This window comes from Podarcis cretensis (genome assembly GCF_951804945.1).
Source record: "Podarcis cretensis genome assembly, chromosome: 5".
Classification (NCBI taxonomy): Eukaryota; Metazoa; Chordata; class Lepidosauria; order Squamata; family Lacertidae; genus Podarcis; species Podarcis cretensis.
Window position 1 is genome coordinate 93,654,419 of NC_137174.1, and position 20,117 is coordinate 93,674,535.

General features: G+C 45.8%; 1 protein-coding gene across 10 annotated transcripts in view; it reads right to left on the reverse strand.

Annotated features, from left to right (window-relative positions):
* The window catches only part of MCF2L2 (MCF.2 cell line derived transforming sequence-like 2), a 218,911-nt gene that overhangs the window by 191,598 nt on the left and 7,196 nt on the right, over positions 1-20,117 (reverse strand). The window contains exon 1 of one of the 10 annotated variants that reach the window (XM_079977630.1): positions 12,985-13,140. The exons of 7 other annotated variants lie outside the window; for them this stretch is intronic. In XM_079977630.1, coding sequence (XP_079833756.1) covers positions 12,985-13,042 — 58 coding nt within the window. In that variant the 5' untranslated portion in view covers positions 13,043-13,140. Of the gene's footprint in view, positions 1-3,371; positions 3,527-12,280; positions 12,336-12,984; positions 13,141-20,117 lie in introns of those variants that run through there. 2 more of the 10 variants (XM_079977634.1, XM_079977631.1) reach the window with 2 other exon arrangements.

Genomic DNA, 20,117 nt, shown 5'->3' on the forward strand with positions numbered 1-20,117 from the left:
TACACATGAAAATAGGGACTTGCGTGAAATACCCCAATTATAATACAGTATCACCTCACTGAATATCCAGCTGTTTCATATTGCTAAAGGCTCTACTCTGCCTCCTATATGCTGAATTTGTTTATCCTTCAACAGTCCTGTCTTTCTCCGATTCAAATCCCAAGAGGATTCTTGTTGTTTTGGTTGAAGTTATGCTAACTAGAGGATGCGGGTGGCGCTGTGGTCTTAACCACTGAGCCTCTTGGGCTTGCCGATCAGAAGGTCAGTGGTTCGAATCCCTGTGATGGAGTGAGCTCCCACTGCTCTGTCCCAGCTCCTGCCAACCTAGCAGTTCGAAAGCACGCCCAAAAGTGCAAGTAGATAAATAGGTACCGCTCTGGCGGGAAGGTAAGTGGCGTTTCCATGCGCTGCTCTGGTTTCAGTGTTCCGTTGCACCAGAAGTGGCTTAGTCATGCTGGCCACATGACCCGGAAAAACTGTCTGTGGACAAACACTGGCTCCCTTAGCCTGTAAAGCGAGATGAACACTGCAACCCCAGAGTTGCCTGCGACTGGACTTAACTGTCAGGGGTCCTTTACCTTTTATGCTAACTAGAGAAACACAACTGCCCTACTATAACATTATACATAGTCAGTGGCGTAGCGTGGGGGGTGCAGGGGGGGCCGGCCGCACCGGGTGCTACATCTGGGGGGGCGGGCTCGCGGCCTCCGGAGTCGCCGAAGAGCCTCGGGCGCAGGCTGTAGCAGAGCCCCATGTCTTGCGGAACCGACGAGCTGTGCGCGCGTCCAGGCTGAAGGCGTCCGGCAGGCAGCGGCGCTCAGCACTGGCCGCGGAGGGCGCGCCAGGCAGCCCCTCCTCACAGCCCCGCTGCCGCTGCCGCTGCCGCAGCTGCTGGGCCATGTTGCATTTTCCTCGCCTCTCTGCCCTCCTCCTCCTTTGGGCAAGCGGCGTCGTTTGGGCAGCAGCGCCAGCGGCAACTCGCCTCAGATCACCTGACACGGATCCGCCGCCGCCACCGTGGCTACCTTACCGTAAATACCCCAGCCCAGGCAGCAGCAAGAAGAAGCTGGCAGCGGCGGCAGGTTAGGGGTTAGGGGCGCAAATTACTTGCCTTGCCCCGGGTTAGGGGGCGCAAATTACTTGCCTTGCCCCGGGTGCTGACAACCCACGCTACGCCGCTGTACATAGTACAAAATATACACCTGCAGCTGCAATGCTTTAACACAATAGGCTGTACACTGTATGGCACCTCAGCTTCCATCTGCAAACACTTACATGCATGTATGTTAGAGATAACTTGCATCCATTTCCCTATGTTTCCTTTAACTTCAGTAGACCCCCATTGAGAGCATGAAACCCTGAAGAACAACGGCATTAGCACCTTGATCTCACAACATTTGTGGGTGCCTCCAGGTCAGGCTTTTGCAGAACTCGCCAGAACCTGGAAATTGCCACAGTCGCTTCTCCTCAGTTCTCTAGCCCTAGGGAGGGGGTTTGCACCCCTTTGATTCTGCCACCAGAGGTGGCTGCCTCAGTCTGCCTCATGTCATGGATAGGCCAGCCCTGTTAGGAAGTCAGCCATCATCACTGCATAAAACACAGGTGGAGTGCTGATATACACAGAGAAAAGCACATGGTACAGGCCCACTGGTGAGTGCACAATTTCAGAATGCAAGCAGAGAATCACATGGTAACATGTATGTCAAATACTCCCTGCCTGTGGAAAGTAAGTGCATTTGAGATAAGGGTTCGAATCTTTCTTTCTTTCTTTTACGTGAGTGGAAATTTTGTGTTTTCCCTTTATTTGAGAAGGGTTGAACGTTTGCTATATTACAAAGCAATCACTCAAATCTAATTAGGGAGAACAGTGCCTTCATCATAAGTTTTGAACTGACAGCTTTCTCAGACTTATATAGATAAGTCTCATATTCCTCCCCTCCATGCCCTAGCTATACGTCTGTTCCTTATAACGAAGCAGCCCCCCAAATACATCACAACAAGTGATGCATACGGAAAGTGCACGTTGTGAGCATTCTGAATATTTCTCTGTGTGTAATATCCAACTCGCTGCCTCTATTCATTATCTGCTGGAACTGAAATGAGAGCACATTTGAAAAGATGAATGCCATCAGCCTCGCAAAAGACACGGAGAGATAGTCCATGTTTCATACTGAAAAAAAATATATTTTGCACGGGCAAGATTGTGCAAGAGAATATAACTCCAATATTGCCATTGGCTGCATTAAAACACAGCATCTGCCTGCCTGCCTTAAGTAAAAACCATATTAATTCTGTTCTGAACTATTTCACATTGCTGAAAGGGAAAGGGAACAAATTAATTTACCATCTTGCAGACAACTGTTGCAGTGCAAGAATGCTGCCGGACAACCTCCAAGAATTCCCTTGTTGAAATAGAGGATATGACACTGTTCTCGCAGCAGTTTTCCTCCTCCATTCTGTTAAAATGATTTTTTTTATTTATACAGAATCATAGCCTGAGCTGCAAAATATTTATAAAAGAAAATTGCAAATTGTTGTCCTGCATTTGCATAGAAGGGATGTGGAGTTTCCTGAAACCTAGGAACAAAGAAAATCCTTGGCAATGTTCCCATTGAAAAATTCATTTCACAATAATCTATGGAAGTCTCCAGTGGTCTGATCTGACATCTCTGTGACTTATTATCAGCTATGCTTAACGCTGTGGACGTTATTAAACCCTGATCCTATGTGTGGGTTCAGACTCTGTAGTTAAATCCCATGGAGTTCAAATGGAACTTACTGCTGCTTAAATCTGATCAGGATCGCTGCTCCGTACAGGGTGAGATGCCACAGGTCTTCCATGCATTCAACCGATTCTCTCTGCCACTACAAAAACCTTACACAGGGACTAAGTGGGTTCAGCCCATTCTGAGCAGCCAGAAAGCAACCCCAAACAGTAATGCCCATTGCTTCGATCATATTACACTGGCAACGAAGTCATTCAAAGCAAACAGCACAATCTATGCCCATCAATCCCCTAAAAGCCCACCCACCCACTTGGAAACAGGCTGCATGGCAAAGGTAGGATTATGTCCTCTCAGGGTTCAAACATGCTGGGTGACCTCAATCATTCCCCATAAAGCATTCTCTAGAAATAAAGGAAGTTGTTAGCTTTAGCAGAACCAGTGGAGAGAGAGAGATGGAAAAGGAAGGGACGAACAGCAGGGCTCGACTGCTTTTTGAAGCAGCTTCTGAAATATATCTTTTTAAAAAACCTGCCCTCTGCGACATGCAGAGACTACACAATGCAGCGGTGCCTTTTAGAAGTTCGGTGCTGCAAACGGCATTATTTATTTTGTGCACACCCACCCACCGCCACACAAAAAGCCAACCTGTTAGCTTGAAGAGATCCAGCTCTCTTCCCTGCTGTTTTTTCCAAGCCGCCACCATCGCTTCAGTGCAAAAGGTCCATTTAAGAAAACCAAACAAACAGAGCAGTTTTTAAAAAGTGCCTCTAGACAGCCTTTTTTTTCACACAGCCTCTGGCAGGTCCTGCCTTGTTTTGTCTGGCTGGCTGGCTGGAGTGTCGCTGGTGGTGAGGCGGAGGAAGCAGGCTCTTCGCGTGGGGAGGGCTGGCCTCTCGCTCTTTCCTCTCTTCTTCCAGCAGGGATGCACTGGCTGCAGAGTGCTGGCGCTCCCTTCCAAGGGACAATCCCTGGATTTGGGCTTAGCAAGCGGTTTGACACAGGGGACATCCTCTCAAGAGGGCTTAAGGGATATCCCATGTACTTTAAAGCATCCTGGTGCAAGGCTTAAGACTTCCTATAGGCACATACGCTCCCTGAATTAACATTTATTTATTGCTGCAATTGGAGACACCTCCATCAGGATGAGCAGGTCTCTATTTTGTATTGTATTTTAAATACTGTGGTACCTCTAGATGCGGACTTAATCCGTTTCAGGGTGCAATTTGCACCCCAAAAAGTCTGCAACTAGAGCGCCTCTTTCGCACATGTGCGAAGTGCGCAGATTGCTTTTGCACATGCGCAAAGCGTGCAGATCACTTTTGCGCATGCGCGCATGGTGAACCTGGAAGTATATACTTCCGGGTTGGTCGCGTTTGTAAGCTGAAATTCCGTAACTAGAGCGGAACGCAACTCAAAGTACCACTGTATATGTGCCGAGCCTTCTCCATGTTATTCCTGGATTTTGCTGTTTGTACATCACCTTGAGACACTTGCATAGAAGGTAAATAATAAAAGATGATGATGATGATGATGATGATGATGATGATGATAATGTTACAAAAGTTGGGTGTCACTCCCACTCCCTACTGAGTGGTAGCAAGATTTCAATGGGTTCCAGGCACTCACCCAGGGTGTGTGTTCCTTTGGAGCAGTGGTTCCCATTTAGTTAATTACTGAGGATCCCTTATTTTTCAGAAGCCAAGCTATGGACTCCCTACTTCTGAAAATTTTCTGAAGAAAATGTGGGGCCCTAATAAGCAAAGTATTTTAGGTATACTAAAATACAGACAACAAAACAGACATTTAAAAAATGATAAGCATGTGAATCCACCCCGTGGAGCAAGCCATTTGTACTCTCTCACGCGCTCTTTCTCTCTCTGCCCCCTCCAATTGCAAGAGCCTCAAGAAACTGTGTCAGGGGTTTTAGCCTGATCCCAGCTCACTTGCCATCCAGCAACTCTTTCACAAGTTTTTCCCCTGCCAGCAAGCAGGTCCTGGTCACAAGCAGAGGCTGGGTGAGCCATGTATCATCATTGTGGCTTTCTCTGTAATTAACAAGGTAAGTGAGTCCCTGGCAGGGGATGGAGCCGCGGACCCCCTGGGTGTGTTCCATGGACTCCCAGGGGTCTCCGGACCCCTAACTGGGAACCACTGCTTTGGATAAGTGAGTCGCAGCTAAGACTCTCGTAGCTTTAAGAAATGTGATTTATTCACCTATTTACACCTACAGTCTACATGGAGGGAGTCCAGATCTTACAGCATGGCCATTTCAAGAGGGGCTTGTTCCCCACAGGAGTGCAGCCCTGGAGTCCAAGGCATCTCTCTCCCATCCAGCCTTCAGCCAACCTGCCCAAGATGGATCCCATTCTTTCTTCTCCACCTTCTTCCCAGGACACCTTGCTAAAAAACCACACATTTTCCTGCCACTTCAAACACACACCCCACCACTTTGGCAATATCTGTCTACCCAGGCCAAAGAATTCCTCTACGATGGGCCATCAATGTATTTTGGCTTTGTTCTTCACTAGCCTGGCCAGGTTGGTTTGCATAAGCCAGCCCAGGAATTCCTTGCCTGGCACAGTTCAGCAGCTTGTACTTTCATCCATATCCCAATTCATCAAAATCCCACACCCCACAATCTATGACAATACTTTTTCTACTTAGAAAAATCTCTGTACTGCTGGGGGGGGGGGGGAAATCTATTTCTCCAAGTTAAGCATACATTAACAAAAAGATTTTTTAGCAGAGGGTGAAAACAGTACAATGAATGTGCTCCTTAAGAGGAAGGGCTGAGAGTAGATTTAAGCACCTGCAAATGGTGTTGGGCGTTGTCCGCCTTGGGTGGAACAATGTGTGCCATTCAACTTCCGGACCAACATGATTCCTCTGCTTTGTCTGCTTACCCCTGGGCTCCTCTTTACTGCTGCTACCCTGGATTGTGTTTATGATTGTGGCCCAATTTCATCTGCTTGACCTTGCTTTCTGGACCCCACCTGTTACAGTGAGGTGGTGTTGTGTGCAAGCCTAAGCCTTCAAGGTGTTTTACCTGTTCCCACCTGTCTCCCAGAGCAATTCCGAACCCAGTCTCAGTAGTAAAATCCCTTTCCGTGAAAACTGGGCCATCTAGTGTCAAAGAGAAGGCAGGCTTTGCCCTCCTTGCCAGAATATTATCAAGCAGTCCTTTGGAGCGAATCTTGGCTAATCAAAAAGAGGTGAATTTTGGAATATAGATATACCAAACTAGACGTGCTTCCTAGCCCTGGTGATTCCAGCGATCAAAGTCACAGGGAGTCAAGCAAGCTTCTAATTGCTGGGTCCCACCCTGAATTCTGTTTCTTGGTTACAATCACATGTGACAGAACGATGGAAAGGAGCTTGTGTGTCAAAACTGGCATTCCGCCAGGTCTTGAAGGAGATCCTCTTATCTCCAGACCCGAACCTCCTGTTTAAATGGCTGTGTTAACTGTTGCGCTGTTTCAATGGGATTGTTTTACTGCGCAATTTCAGTTGCGGACATTTTTTTAAAATGTTATGATGGAGTTGTTTTATTGCATGTCTCTATTTTGCAGTTGACTTTATACATATCAGCTGCTTAGAAGCCATAATGGCAATTAAGCGGTATATACAATAACAAAGAGCAATAATAAAATGTTAATAAGATGAGGGGGAGAGAGACGTTTTTATCTCTGCACTGTGCTTTACAACAAATATGATGATAGGCTTCACAGCTCCAAAAGGTAGGCCACTCTTAGTTCAGTTTTACAAATGTAGGACTGAGGCTTGGAGAGAATGTCTTGCTCTAGGTTGTACTACGAATGTCTATCCTTGATGTGGGCATTCAAGCCCAGACCCCTTAAGATCACACACTCCTTAACATGATTCCTAGGGAGTCCCAATGAACTCAGCGAGCCTTACTTCTGAGTATATTTACCCAAAACCACACATGACATTTCCAAATATTATCCACCAGCCTTCAGGGGCAGCAGAAGTTCAAAATCCACAGGAAAATAATTTAAATAAAATTCAGCCACAAAATCAGCAGGCACTTGGATCATACAACAGCACTCCTCCCTTCGAAGACAGCATAACTGAACGCTTTTACTACGGAATAAATCTCACAGAACACTCTGGTGTTTACATCTCAACAAAGCTGTTTGAGTTCCTATTGTAAAGAGGCATCAACATACCTGCACAAGCCATTTTCTCCAGTTTTGCGCACTCCCGGAGAAAATTGTAGTAGGACTTCATTTCTCCTTCTGTTATCCGGACGGTGGAGAAAGGAGGGTTTTCACACACATGCTTCCTACATCTGTTACACCAAGAAGCCATTGAACAAGCCAGCGCGAAGCTGGCTATCAGACACCCGCCCCCTTACCATGCTTCCCTGACAGTCGTCAGCTTTTACTCATGCCAGCTGTCAATCCCTGCAGATGACTTATCCAGCTTAAGTTCATTCAAGGTCGTTTCAACGTGCAGAAATCTCCCCGATGCCATTGGCCAAGGCCTTGATAGGCTTATTGACTGCGCTTACTTCCTCTCATTTGTTTTAAATATCAAATCCATGTACTTTGATATTGACGGAAGGGGATGGCTGTGTGGGAGTGGCAACCTGGAATACAGCTTCTTCCTGGCATGGCCTCCTTATCATCCATTGATCGCTATGGCTTGCAGCTAAGTTCAGGATGCACCTATACAAATACCGCTGTGCATCTCAAAAAAGGAGACCATTGACTCTGACCTTGCATCATTTATACCTGGAACATCTTCTCTCCACCCCGTTCTTGCTTGATGATGCATCAAAAAGCTCGTGCTCTTCACCCAAGGACATTACAGCGTTTGTCTTGGCGGCGCATTCTGTTCTGGCCACATACGACAATAAGCCTCCAATAATATGAGGAAGAACACCTGATTCATTTTTGCATCTATACAAAGCAGGCCAGTAAAACAGAAGGGGGATATGCAGATGAAGAGGTGGGGCTATGCAAATAGGAGGATGCTTGACTTGTTGGGGTTGCCAAAGGAGAGAGTTTAGTGACCCATCCCTGCCATTCATTCCTGTGGGGAAAAGCTTCCCATCCACCCTAGACAGATGATGACACTTTTACAGACATGGATCCCCCCAGGTGTGCAGAGAATGCCCATTGAGACCACACACCTGGCATGTTGACAGACCCTTTCCTAGTTATTTAGTGTCAGGAGTGAGCTGGCAGTAAATCACACCATGTAAGTTGGAGTTAACTCTTTATTAGCAAGAATTAAAAGTCAACTCTTTATTAACTATCTGCACAGACTTGGCAGAATGTCAGGCCTAATGAGCAAAGCAGCTCATCCCCGCTAGATCTTGCCCCATGTGTCAGTTGCTGAGGCTAAAAGTCTCTGCCTCCCCATAGCCATCTCAGTCCCCTCCTCTCCAGGGTTTTCCCAAGCAACTGGAGACTGTGCCTGCATCAAGACAACCTCTCATCCACCTTTTTGAAGCCTCTTCTGGTTCTGGGAGCCCAGGCGGGAGGGGAGCTTGTTGCAGTAGAAGGGGGAGACCCCATGACTCTTCACCAGTCAGACTCATCTCTGCCTCTTGGCCTCCTCATCCCACTCCTCTGCTTCAGCCTCTGCCTCTGATTCCGGACTTCTCTGCCACAGACTCCCCCAGCTCACTGAGCATTGCTACCCCTGTCCCTGGGCATCTCAGCTGACAAGAGGGTGGTTGTGCCTGTGTTGAATCCATCCAGCAAAAGCTGCTGGCATTGACTTTTACTGCACTGTCTTCTGATTTAACACCATATGTCAGGGTCCAAAATAGCATTAGCCTGATTTGCTTAATGAGATTTTGTCACTGTCAAGATGGGCATTTTTCTTTTCTCTTCTTTTTTTGTCATCACCATTAATTATCAGACTGAAGAGCTACTACAGCATAGCTGTCAACATTTCCCTTTTCTTGCGAGGAATCCTATTCAGAATAAGGGAATTTCCCTTAAAAAAAAAGGAAAACGTTGACAGCTATGTACTACAGTGGTACCTTGGGTCACAGACGCTTCAGGTTACAGACGCTTCAGGTTACAGACGCTTCAGGTTACAGACTCCGCTAACCCAGAAATAGCACCTCGGGTTAAGAACTTTGCTTCAGGATGAGAACAGAAATCGTGCTCTGGCGGTGCAGCAGCAGCGGGAGGCCCCATTAGCTAAAGTGGTGCTTCAGGTTAAGAACAGTTTCAGGTTAAAAACGGACCTCCGGAATGAATTAAGTTCTTAACCCGAGGTACCACTGTACTAGGAGTACTACTGAACTTTGCATCCAATGACATTTTAAGTTCAGTGGCACTTACAGTATGCTTCTGAATACCATCTGATGGAAACTGCAGGAGGAGAGAGTGCTCTTATGCTCAAGTCCTGTTTGCAGGTTCCCACAGGCATCTGGCTGGTCACTGTGAGAACAGGACGCTGGACTAGATGTTCTTAAAGGGTAAAGGGACCCCTGACCATTAGGTCCACTCGTGACCGACTCTGGGGCTGCGGCGCTCATCTCGCTTTATTGGCCGAGGGAGTCGGCATACAGCTTCCAGGTCATGTGGCCAGCATGACTAAGCTGCTTCTGGAGAACCAGAGCAGTGCAGGGAAATGCCGTTTACCTTCCTGCCGGAGGGGTACCTATTTATCTACTTGCATTCTGACATACTTTCGAACTGCTAGGTTGGCAGGAACAGGGACTGAGCAACGGGAGCTCACCCTGTTGCGGGGATTCGAACCGCCGACTTTCTGATCGGCAAGTCCTAGGCTCTGTGGTTTAACCCACAGCACCACCTGCGTCCCTAGATGTTCTTACTGCCATGTAAATATGAACAAGTTGTTAAGTTGCAACCCTATTGCACATTATACTTGGGACTCAGCTCCACTGAATTACTTATTTATCTGTCTATCTGTTCTGTTTATATCCTGCCCAGGGCAGCTAACAACATAAAGTCTGATGAACGAAATTCATCCAGACTTGCCATGCATACTATGCCTGCTTAAATTCCACCTTCTACAAAAGGTGCTCTGGACTCTTTTGCCGCCCTGTTCACGATGCAACTGAATTTTCTGTTAAAGAATGAAGAATCTGTAGGCAAGCCGTAATGGGATTTGACAACATCTGACAAACCCCCAGGACTTCGATTTTGGTTCATGCAAAGCAGAGCGCCATACAAAACGATGCAGAGGAAGGCAGCTATAATGAGCCTTGTAAAACAGAGTCCCACTCAAAACTGCAATTTTACATTAATGTTGCATTGTAAAAAAAAAGGGGGGGGGTTGGACCCTTGGCAAAAATTCATCATCTGGCATAAAATAGGCTTTTCTTTTCTATGGCCCCAAATGAGAAGCCATGGTAGCTTTAGATTATTAGCTGGGAACACAATATACCAAGTCACACCAACAGCTCACTTATCTCAATATTGACTAAACTGACTGACACTGGAGTCATTTTGCCATCCCAAAGTACAAATAATTAGGGTTTGAATTTAGGAGTTTATCTTTTGCAAAAGTTACATTGCACTTTGTAGCTGCCAGTGGTGATGTACTTGCTCTCATGCAAGAAGTTCTGGCTTGAAGGAGCACCAAAGCTTATCCTACAAGGAATAATTCTGTAGAACTTGTTTCTTGAAAAGCTTATCTTATTTATCCCCTTTACAATTTATAGCACTTTGGCTGAAAGTGTTTGGAAGATTGGTAAAAACCTGATCAGTTTCTCAAAGTTGTTGGAATGCAGAGCAATTGGTCATTAATTTGTCTGCTGTGAGCTTGCAATGACAGACAGGGAACAAAGTCATTTTTTTCCTAGCTTTTTTCTCTTTCCACCTTATAAAAGATCAATAGGACAGCTCTTATATATAACTCCGGTGCTTTGCTGAAAGCTCCTGTGTAGCAACACCAGTACTGATTCCCTTCAGACATGCAAAGCTTCAGTGGCATTAAGAAGTATAGCAGGTCTCAACTTCCAAAGCGCAGGAAGAAAATATTTACAGTCCTCCTCTGTTGTTATAGGAGGGAGGGTTTTGATCAGCCAGGAGCAGCAGTAAATGGAGCCAGAGTAATCCCATTAAGAGGCTGACCTCAGAGCCAACACGTTGTTAAGTGTATTTTAAGCAACATTAATGTTATGAAATAGGTAGTGAGCTGTCAGCAACAAGCTTAAAGACCTGGATTCTAAGGACAGAAATAGATATTGTAATTTGGAACGGCAACAAAATGTTGCAATGTGGAGTGTTCAGGGTCGCTGCCAAGCATGCCCTCCATTCTGTTCCCCTCTCCATCCCTCACCCTAAAAGACACACAGCATTCCATGATTTACTGAGCAGACAGGGAACCTACCAAACTGTAGCTTAGAGTTACCTGTGAATCAGAGACTATGGTTTGCCTGTCTCCAAACAAACGATGAGTGGAAACCAGAGTTTGTTCCTTGCTTACAAGCTCAAGGCTTGTTTGGGAGAAACAAACCACACATGTAACACTAAGTCAGCAATGTGATTGATTAAATTGATATCTAGTTGTTTCCCAATCATGTTTTTCCACAGGGCATACTACTTTTCCAACAACAACAATTAAAGATATTTTTTTTAATTAAAAAAACCATACATCGCTAGAATTTGTCGGATATCAACAACGCAATACCTTAAAATAATTTTAAGTTAATACTAGGAGGCAATATACTGGCTGATCAGAGAGAAAAAATATGTCCAGATTTCTATCTCTAGCATCCCTTCCCCATCTTTCTTTGGAAATTATTTCCTTTACTATCTTCTGCTCAGTCAAGATTTGGTATATTTGAAATAGCCACATCCCCCCACCCCAGTCCCCGGCTCAAGTTATTACAGTCCCACTGGATGTTAATTCGGATTCCATCTTCCCCTCTCTCAGATTTTCAGCCGGAAAAGCTTCTTAGTTATTGATACTGAAACCAAGGAAAGGCTTTGTGCCTGCCTTCCATTTGCTAAGCCCTGCTTAGCTTCCTTTCCCCCTTAGGTTAAAAAACAATAATGTCTCTCCCCCCGCCCCCCATCCTTCTCACCTCACCCTCTTTAAAACCTCAGCTCAGCTCTGAAATCCTGTGCCAATAAATGCTGAAACGTGAAGCTTGTATGGCTCATGCAAGTTGGCAATATTTGCATGTTTTTCTTAATTTGCATAAATTGAGCCTACTGATCCTAATAATGAAGAGAGGAGCAGAAAGCTATGAAGCTACCTGAAGCTATGAAGCTACCTGAAGACCAGAACAACTACTTCACCCCTCTCTAACTATGAGGCCTCTTGTTCCATACTATTAATATACTATTACTTGGGCAGAGATGGCCACTGCCTGGTCTAATTCTTAATATCACTTGTTAGCTGCTTCTTATACAAAAAAAGATCTCCTAAGCGACTTGCAACATTTCAAAGAGCCTACGCAAAGGAAAAATGAAATTCATGTGCAATTCATAAAAATCCACAATGCTGCCCTCCAAACCAATAGCAAAATGCTCAGCTAACAATGAACATCACCATCACAGTCTATCAGCAACCAGGGGAAAGGGGTAGGATTTTACCTGGCGCCGAAAAGACGTTGGCAAACACACCAGGCAGCCCTCACTGGACAGTGTGTTCTACGGACAGGGAGCCTTCTTCTTTGTCCTCCTCCTCCAAGGCTCTCTCAGAGAAGCCCCCCAGATGATGATCTAAGGGTCCAGGTAAGTTATTACTGGGAGAGGTGTTCCAGAAGATGCCTAACTCTGAAACCTTAAGAGCTATAAACTGTGAGAAATAAGCAAGCCATCGAAGCTGACGACACCCAGGATATTCTGCTCTGTGCCTGTTACCAATTTTTTGCACTTCCACAGTGCAGTTGTGGGAAACATGCAGGCAGCGCTGGCTCCAGATTGTGTGGGGTCCTTGGGCAAGTTGCCGTCGGCGGGCCCCTTTCCTGACTGGGGCCACCTGCTTGCCGCTGTCTCCCCCTGCCCAGAAGGAGAGAAGACAAGGCGAGTAAACGCTGCTGCTCCTTTTTTCTTGCTCTCGCCTCTGCTTGCAGAAGGCAGGTGAACAAGCCAGAACAGAAAGGAAGAGGAGGAAGAGGAAGAGGAGCATGGCAAAGGGGGTCCCTGGAAGGGTCAGCCATGGGAATGGTCCTCAGTGCTGACCTCCAACGCCAACCCAGCAAGCGCCCATGCTTCTCCTCTTCTTAGATCTGTCCTGACCCCCGTTCCATTTTGCCTGCAGTACCCCCAATGCAGCAAGGCACAGGAGAGCTTACCTAATCTGGAAGCTGTTGCCGAAGCTTCTTCCACATTAGTGCCAGAGGTCTTGTGCATCCTCTCTCTCTGCCAGAAAAATAGCTGCAGCAGGCAGGGGTAGCTGCGAAGGTCTCATCATCGCCCCCAGCAAATGGGAAAATCATGCAGCCCGGTTGTAGTAGGCAGCAGTAGCAGCAGAAGCAGCCCAGATGCGTAGCGTTTCCCTTGGCAACTGCCTGCTCCGCACAACTCACCCTCGGTTCCAAGGAAGGCTTTGTCAGAAGGTTTCAAAAACCCAGATCAGCACTTGGAAAGCCCTGGGCTTGAGCCTTCTGATGCTACAGTAACGCAAGGAACATCCAAGTGACTTGGTCAGGTAGGAGATTAAATCCTGCGCTATTCGGTTTGACAAATTACACCTAAGAATCAGAGGAATATCTTTGTACGTATTAATCCCCATTTCTCTTGCAAGCATGGCTCTAGGACCCTAGATGGGGTTGGAATGAAGAAGTCAGGGAAGGAAAGTGTTTGGGATGGGGGCAAATTGTCTCCCACAGCCCTACAGATGTTGCTGGACTACAACTCCCAGATTCCCTGACGACTGGCTGATGGGAGTTGGAGTCCAAAAGCATCTGGAGAGCCAGGTGTTCCCCATCCCTGCTGTATTATCTGAGCCCTGAAGAGACAGAAAGCACTGAAACAGCCTCTCTGGTGAATCCCCCAAGGTTCACATTTATTGAATAAATACATGCACAATTTAGAGAGGGGCTGTCAGTTTCCACCACTGTATGGTTCAGACCACAGATGACTCTTCTGCAGTAACACATCTCTCTCCAGTTATTATTAGAGCAACCACAACAAAGCTCATCGTATTTTGAGCGCAATCATTAGTAGCACCCATACCTCCAGTTAAGAGCAATTTAATCATGAAGGTGTCCAAAAGAACAAGACACTGGTGGAACCTTGCTGTTAATTTTTCCTCCCCGTCCTTGAAATCTCCTTGACTCCTTCCTATTAAAACCTCGACAGCAGCACTCCTGCCTGGTCTTCCTGCCTCTAGGAAGGCACAGAGGCACTGCGACTAATTATCATAACGAGGACAAAGCAAACGAAGCACTTAAGCTGTTCTTACTTCTTGTAGGATTACCACTTATTTTCTCTCCCCCTGCCTTTTTCTTTCTTTTTTTGGTCTTTGTTACTGACTCTGCCCCTGTGCTTTTAAAACAACAAATGCACAAATCAAGTGAGCAAAGATTTTCCTGTGATTTCATCTGCATGCTGTGAAAAGGTTCACCAGGTTGATTTCTACAGAGCAGGCTGCCGGTTGAAAACACAGGTGTGGGGGCCTGTTAAAGGGGGTAAGTGGTACCCAGCTCCCACTTCTGCAACAAGTGCCCTTTTCTCCTGAGAAATAAGCATGGATCGGATGGGTGATGACTCAGCATCCATTGCTGTGGTGAGTCACTGCTCCTGGGTGACTTAACTGGCTTAACTGAGATCATTGTTTATTCTTCAGCACCAGCTTTTAATTCGGTACTGCTCTTGGAGCTGACAGTATAGGGCCCCGTCTAAGTGCTAAAAGAGGAAACCACAGATGCACAGAACAATATGCAAGCTGACCTGAGCACATCCGCCTGTGCACAAATGCAGCACAATTAATAAAATGCTTAGGCTCACGTTGATAATGTAAAGCACAGCTGCTAATCAAGGAAAGGCGGAAAGGCGTGACAGGGTGCACTTGGCTTGAACTCTGTTTGCTTGCGCTGTCTGGGACACAGCAAGGAACAACAGTGCTGTATGAAACAAGACTATTAAGGATCGCAAACAAAGCCAGTTTTCAGGCACAGTCTGCAGCTTTCAAGCAACAAACGTAACATAGAAAGAGAATTGAAGAGTTGTTTATAGTGCTGTCACTGCTGTGCAAACACATGAACAACAAAGCTTATGACATAAGAAATTTGGTAGACCTTATTTTTGTTTTTGCTTCATCAAGCTAACAAAGCTATCACTCAAGAAACTGCAAACACACACACATTTTTCTGCCCCGAGATGAACCCAGAAAAAAGAATCCGTGCAGAATCCAAGGTTTTCAGCATCATGCACTGAAAAAGCCAGCTGTGATGGGCACCTATTGGCTAGCATCTGTAAAGTCATTAACCTGACTCCTCCCCATCCAGCTATCAGTCTTCCAACTATTTTAAAAGGGTTTGTGAATATTTTAGCAAGATTTATGCACAAAGTATAAATACAAAAAAATATTCTACATGCTGTATCCAGAGCTAGCCCTGCTTGGAGCCAACCCACTGAAATGAATGCTCACTGGAAGGACAGATTGTGAAGCTGAGGCTCCAATACTTTGGCCACCTCAGTGAGAAGAGAAGACTCCCTGGAAAAGACCCTGATGTTGGGAAAGATGGAGGGCACAAGGAGAAGGGGACGACAGAGGATGAGATGGTTGGACAGTGTTCTCAAAGCATGAGTTTGACCAAACTGCAGGAGGCAGTGGAAGACAGGAGTGCCTGGTGTGCTCTGGTCCATGGGGTCACGAAGAGTCGGACACGACTAAACAACAACAACAACTTTGGTACGTTTACTGACAAACTTGCCCATCCCCAGTTAATGGCCACAAATGGAGATTCTTGTTCCAGCCCATCTCTTCTCACTGTGAAGTCTTGGAAAGACCAGCATTAATAAAAAGAAACCAAGGAAACAAGCTGAAGTGCAACTGTCCAAGGGCAAATGAATGTAGAAAACAGCACCAGGCATTAATTGCAAGCAATGCTGTTATTTTGCTCTTCCAATCTATGCAAAAAGGAGCCGCCTTGGCTTTTCCTTAATAATAGCTTCACTCCCACCCATTCATCAAAGAGATATATAAATAAAAAGGGGGTGATTAACACCAATAAATGAAGTGAGCAATTTCTCGTGAATGCTGGCAAGGAGGGAAAAAACCCTTGATATTTTTAACAATGCTATATGCGTACTGAGGAGTAAAGTTGTTCACAGATGTTCCTCCATGCTCTGAATGCCTAGAGTGTGATCCTTGCTTGCCTGCCAGGTTTGTCATTTCTCCACCTAGGAAGAGTTATGGCCACTGTCGTTTGTTGTTAAGGATTGCTGGGAGTTATAACTCTGTGCAGTGTAAACTGCGGTGCCTAGAATTCTTTGAGGGAAATAATTAGCAGTGATTGCAGGGGGTTTGGGTCCCTGCCAACTCTATTGTTCTGTGATATGTGCTTTGAATGTTTTTTGAAAGTATGGGGTATGCATAGCTTGAGTGGAGGGTTGTGGAAGGGGAGGAAGGCTAATGCTCTGCTTTTGTAGCCATTGGTCTATTCAAAATACTCATCTGATTTTCTTCCTGCCACAGGGGTGGGGCAGTCCAGGCCTCTCAATTTGGGCCTTGATATTTCCCAGTCAGGCCACACCTTCTTATCAGGCCACACCTCTCACTAGCCTTGGTTCACACCATTCTTGAGTGGGTATATATATATATATATATATATATATATATATATATAGCCTTACTGTGTCTTAGAATTCTGATAACGACTCTTGTTTCCCTAGATGGAGGAAAGAGAAGAGTGCATAGACACTACCCTACTGTACCAAGGTAAAATTTCTATTCCTTGCTCTGGCCACTTCTGCCTCTGGCCATGCCCAGTGTTAAGTTGTGGGTGAACATATCAGATGATACAGCGATTCTTCAAACTGCTCTTGTTTATTCACAGGCCAGAACAAAACTGAACTGAAGGGTTCAGCCAGCCTGCTTATATAGAGCTCCACTACAACGCAACTGTAACAATTTTCTGTAACGTCACTTTCAATTCCTTATTTGCATAAGTGGACCTGAGTGAAAACTATCTACAGTATCCCCCTGCTGGCCCAGGGTGAGAACTTCAGTACATAACACCCAGCACTGGCATGTGGCCCCCCAGAAGCCTGCTAAGAAGGCAATGTGGCCCCTGAGCTAAAAAATATCCCCTGCTGCCCTGAAAGGTAAAAAGATGTAGATCTCAAAAAGTATACAGTGGTACCTTGGTTTACAACCATAATCCGTTCCGGAGGTCTGTTTGTAAACCAAAATAAATTGTAACCCAAGGCGCGCTTTCGCCAATGGGGCCTCCAAAAAAAATGTGTTCGTAATCCAAAGAAAAGGGTTGTAATCCCAAAAAAGGTTGCAAACCGGGAAACGCACTTCCAGGTTTGAACTGTTTGTAATCCAAAACCTATGCAAATCAAGGTATCACCATATGTAGATCCACCCTTACTTTTGATCTATTCTCAGAGTTAAGGGTTTTATGATGCCATTGTAGTTATTGTTTGTTTTCCTATTACCTTTGTCTCATTACAAAACAGGAATTATCCTGTGACAAAGACTTGAGAACATTGCATATCAATGTTCAGAACTTTCCCACGTTTGGCAGAGGGCAGATCTAAACACAGGAAAAAACCCACTGTAAATAAATCAGAAATTAGATCGTTTTAACAAAAGGGGGGAAATCTCCATGGAAAATCCTGTTTTAAAATGTCCTGCTCTCTAGCATCATCAGGTGTTGCTTGCTTATAGCGCATTCAAATAGCTGTTTCTTTTCGAAGTCGCTTTTCGAACTCTAGTTTACAGTGCAAAGGTGGGTGGAATTGGTTGTAAAGTCACAGAGCCGTAAGCCTGAGCAGCCAAAGCACACCATCCTCCTACTCAGAAAAGAAAACATCCTGTGACGATGAGTTCCACAGATTACTTGAGAGCAGAATAACTGCTTTCTTGGAGCAGAGCAGGTCAAGAATGCTTCTAGATGAACTGCTGAACATTCATCATGTTTGCAGAGAGATTAGACAATGCTGTTTATTTAAATGAAGGTTCTAACATTCTCAAGGAAGAGTACACACTCAGGATTACTTCACACAGATCACTTATGCCTTCACTGAGTATGTACCACACAGGACAGGAATGAAGCCGCTCCATCTCTGATCTGATGGCCACCACAGTTTTGTGGATTAATTGGTTTCAAGCAATTATGGAATTGCTGGGGGGGAAGCAGGGACTGCAACAGACCTTATGGAATATGCTCTTGTAAAATAGTGCTTGCCGCTGCACTGAAATTGCCTTTCAAACAGATCACATCAGCCACCACAAAAGGTGCTCTTTTTCCTGACCTCTAATAAGCTGGTGCTGATTCAGCTATAACATGATTCATGGCTGACTGTGTCATTTGGGCTGGAGTATATCGCTAGGATATACTATTTAAAACACAGGGGACTGGTCCAGACAAAGAAAAAATAAATAAGGAGACTTTACAAAATAGGTCCCTTCCAGTTTTGCATAAGATGTGTACCTTTTCACACTGCACAACCTGTAAACCAGTCTTCTCCAATAGCCGTACTGCCTGTGGCTGATGGAAGGTGCAGTTTAAGATACTCGTCGGGAATCAAGTTGGGGAAGACTATTGAAAAACACCAGGGTTCACTATCCAATTATTTAAGTTGTGATGGGTGCGAGAATGGGCTATTACATGCCTACTGCCCCACACAAAGTGTTCACGCTAGGGCAATAACTGATATGTGTTTTTAAAAATCACAAAAATAAACTGTTGATTGTATAGATAAGTGCATGCAGTGGCAAACACCATGCACCTGCAAGCCTAAGGAAGAAGCTTATAATTAAAGTTGCAGGTTGTGAGAGGAAAATATGAATTCCTATGACCCACATGTGTGTGTGGGGGGGGGGGTGTAACAAAAGCTGCCTGGATTCAAAATGTGGGTCAGAACTCATTCTCCAGCAACAGAGACCACAGTAGCAGAGTTTAAACTCACAAAAGTCAAGCAACAGTAGAGAGTTGGGAATATAGGTTGTTAGACCTTTTTATCCCGTTTAGTCCACTTGCAAACAGCACTCCTCTCTTTCTATTATTATTATTATTATTATTATTATTATTATTATTATTATATAAAGGTAAAGGTAAAGGTACCCCTGCCCGTACGGGCCAGTCTTGACAGACTCTGGGGTTGTGCGCCCATCTCACTCAAGAGGCCGGGGGCCAGCGCTGTCCGGAGACACTTCCGGGTCACGTGGCCAGCGTGACAAAGCTGCATCTGGCGAGCCAGCGCAGCACACGGAAACGCCGTTTACCTTCCCACCAGTAAGTGGTCCCTATTTATCTACTTGCACCCGGGGGTGCTTTCGAACTGCTAGGTTGGCAGGCGCTGGGACCGAGCAGCGGGAGCGCACCCCACCGCGGGGATTCGAACCGCCGACCTTTCGATCGGCAAGCCCTAGGCGCTGAGGCTTTTACCCACAGCGCCACCCGCGTCCCCTTATTTATTATTATTATTATTATATACTTCTGAGTAAACACTGTATAAAAGTCGATGGTGAGGAATGCTGGATAATTTGAGGCTATATTAATTGTTGTCTGGAACCACTATTTCAGTTTTGCTTGTAGCTTGTATTAGAAAAGCAGTGCCTCAGCAGTGCAAATGGACCCAGGCTTTTCACTGTGTAAAGGTAAAGGTAAAGGTACCCCTGCCATTACGGGCCAGTCGTGTCCGACTCTGGGGTTGCGCGCCCATCTCGCTTAAGAGGCCGGGGGCCAGCGCTGTCTGGAGACACTTCTGGGTCACGTGGCCAGCGTGACAAAGCTGCTCTGGCGAGCCTGCACCGTTTACCTTCCCGCTATAAAGCGGTACCTATTTATCTACTTGCACTTAAGAATGCTTTCGAACTGCTAGGTGGGCAGGAGCTGGGACCGAACGACGGGCGCTCACCCCGCTGCAGGGATTTGAACCGCCGACCATAGGATCGGCAAGTCCTAGGTGCTGAGGTTTTACCCAAAGCGCCACCCGCGTTCACCGTGTATGCGGAGATAATAATACACTTTAGTGGCTGATAGATAATAATGTGGGATAGGTTGTGTGGGAAAGGCAGACTTGTAGCTGTCAACCTTCCCTTTTTTTGCGGGAAATTCCCTTATTCCAGCGCCGTTTCCCACTGCTATCCCGGATTGTTAGATATCCCGTAGACTGTCCCTGGGACAGGTGAGGCTGCTGATCCCTTATTTTCGAGGCTGCTGATCTCTTATTTTCAAATCTGAAAGTTAACAGCTATGGGCAGACTGCATCTCACATTGGCTACTGTGTGCTGACATAGAGTGGT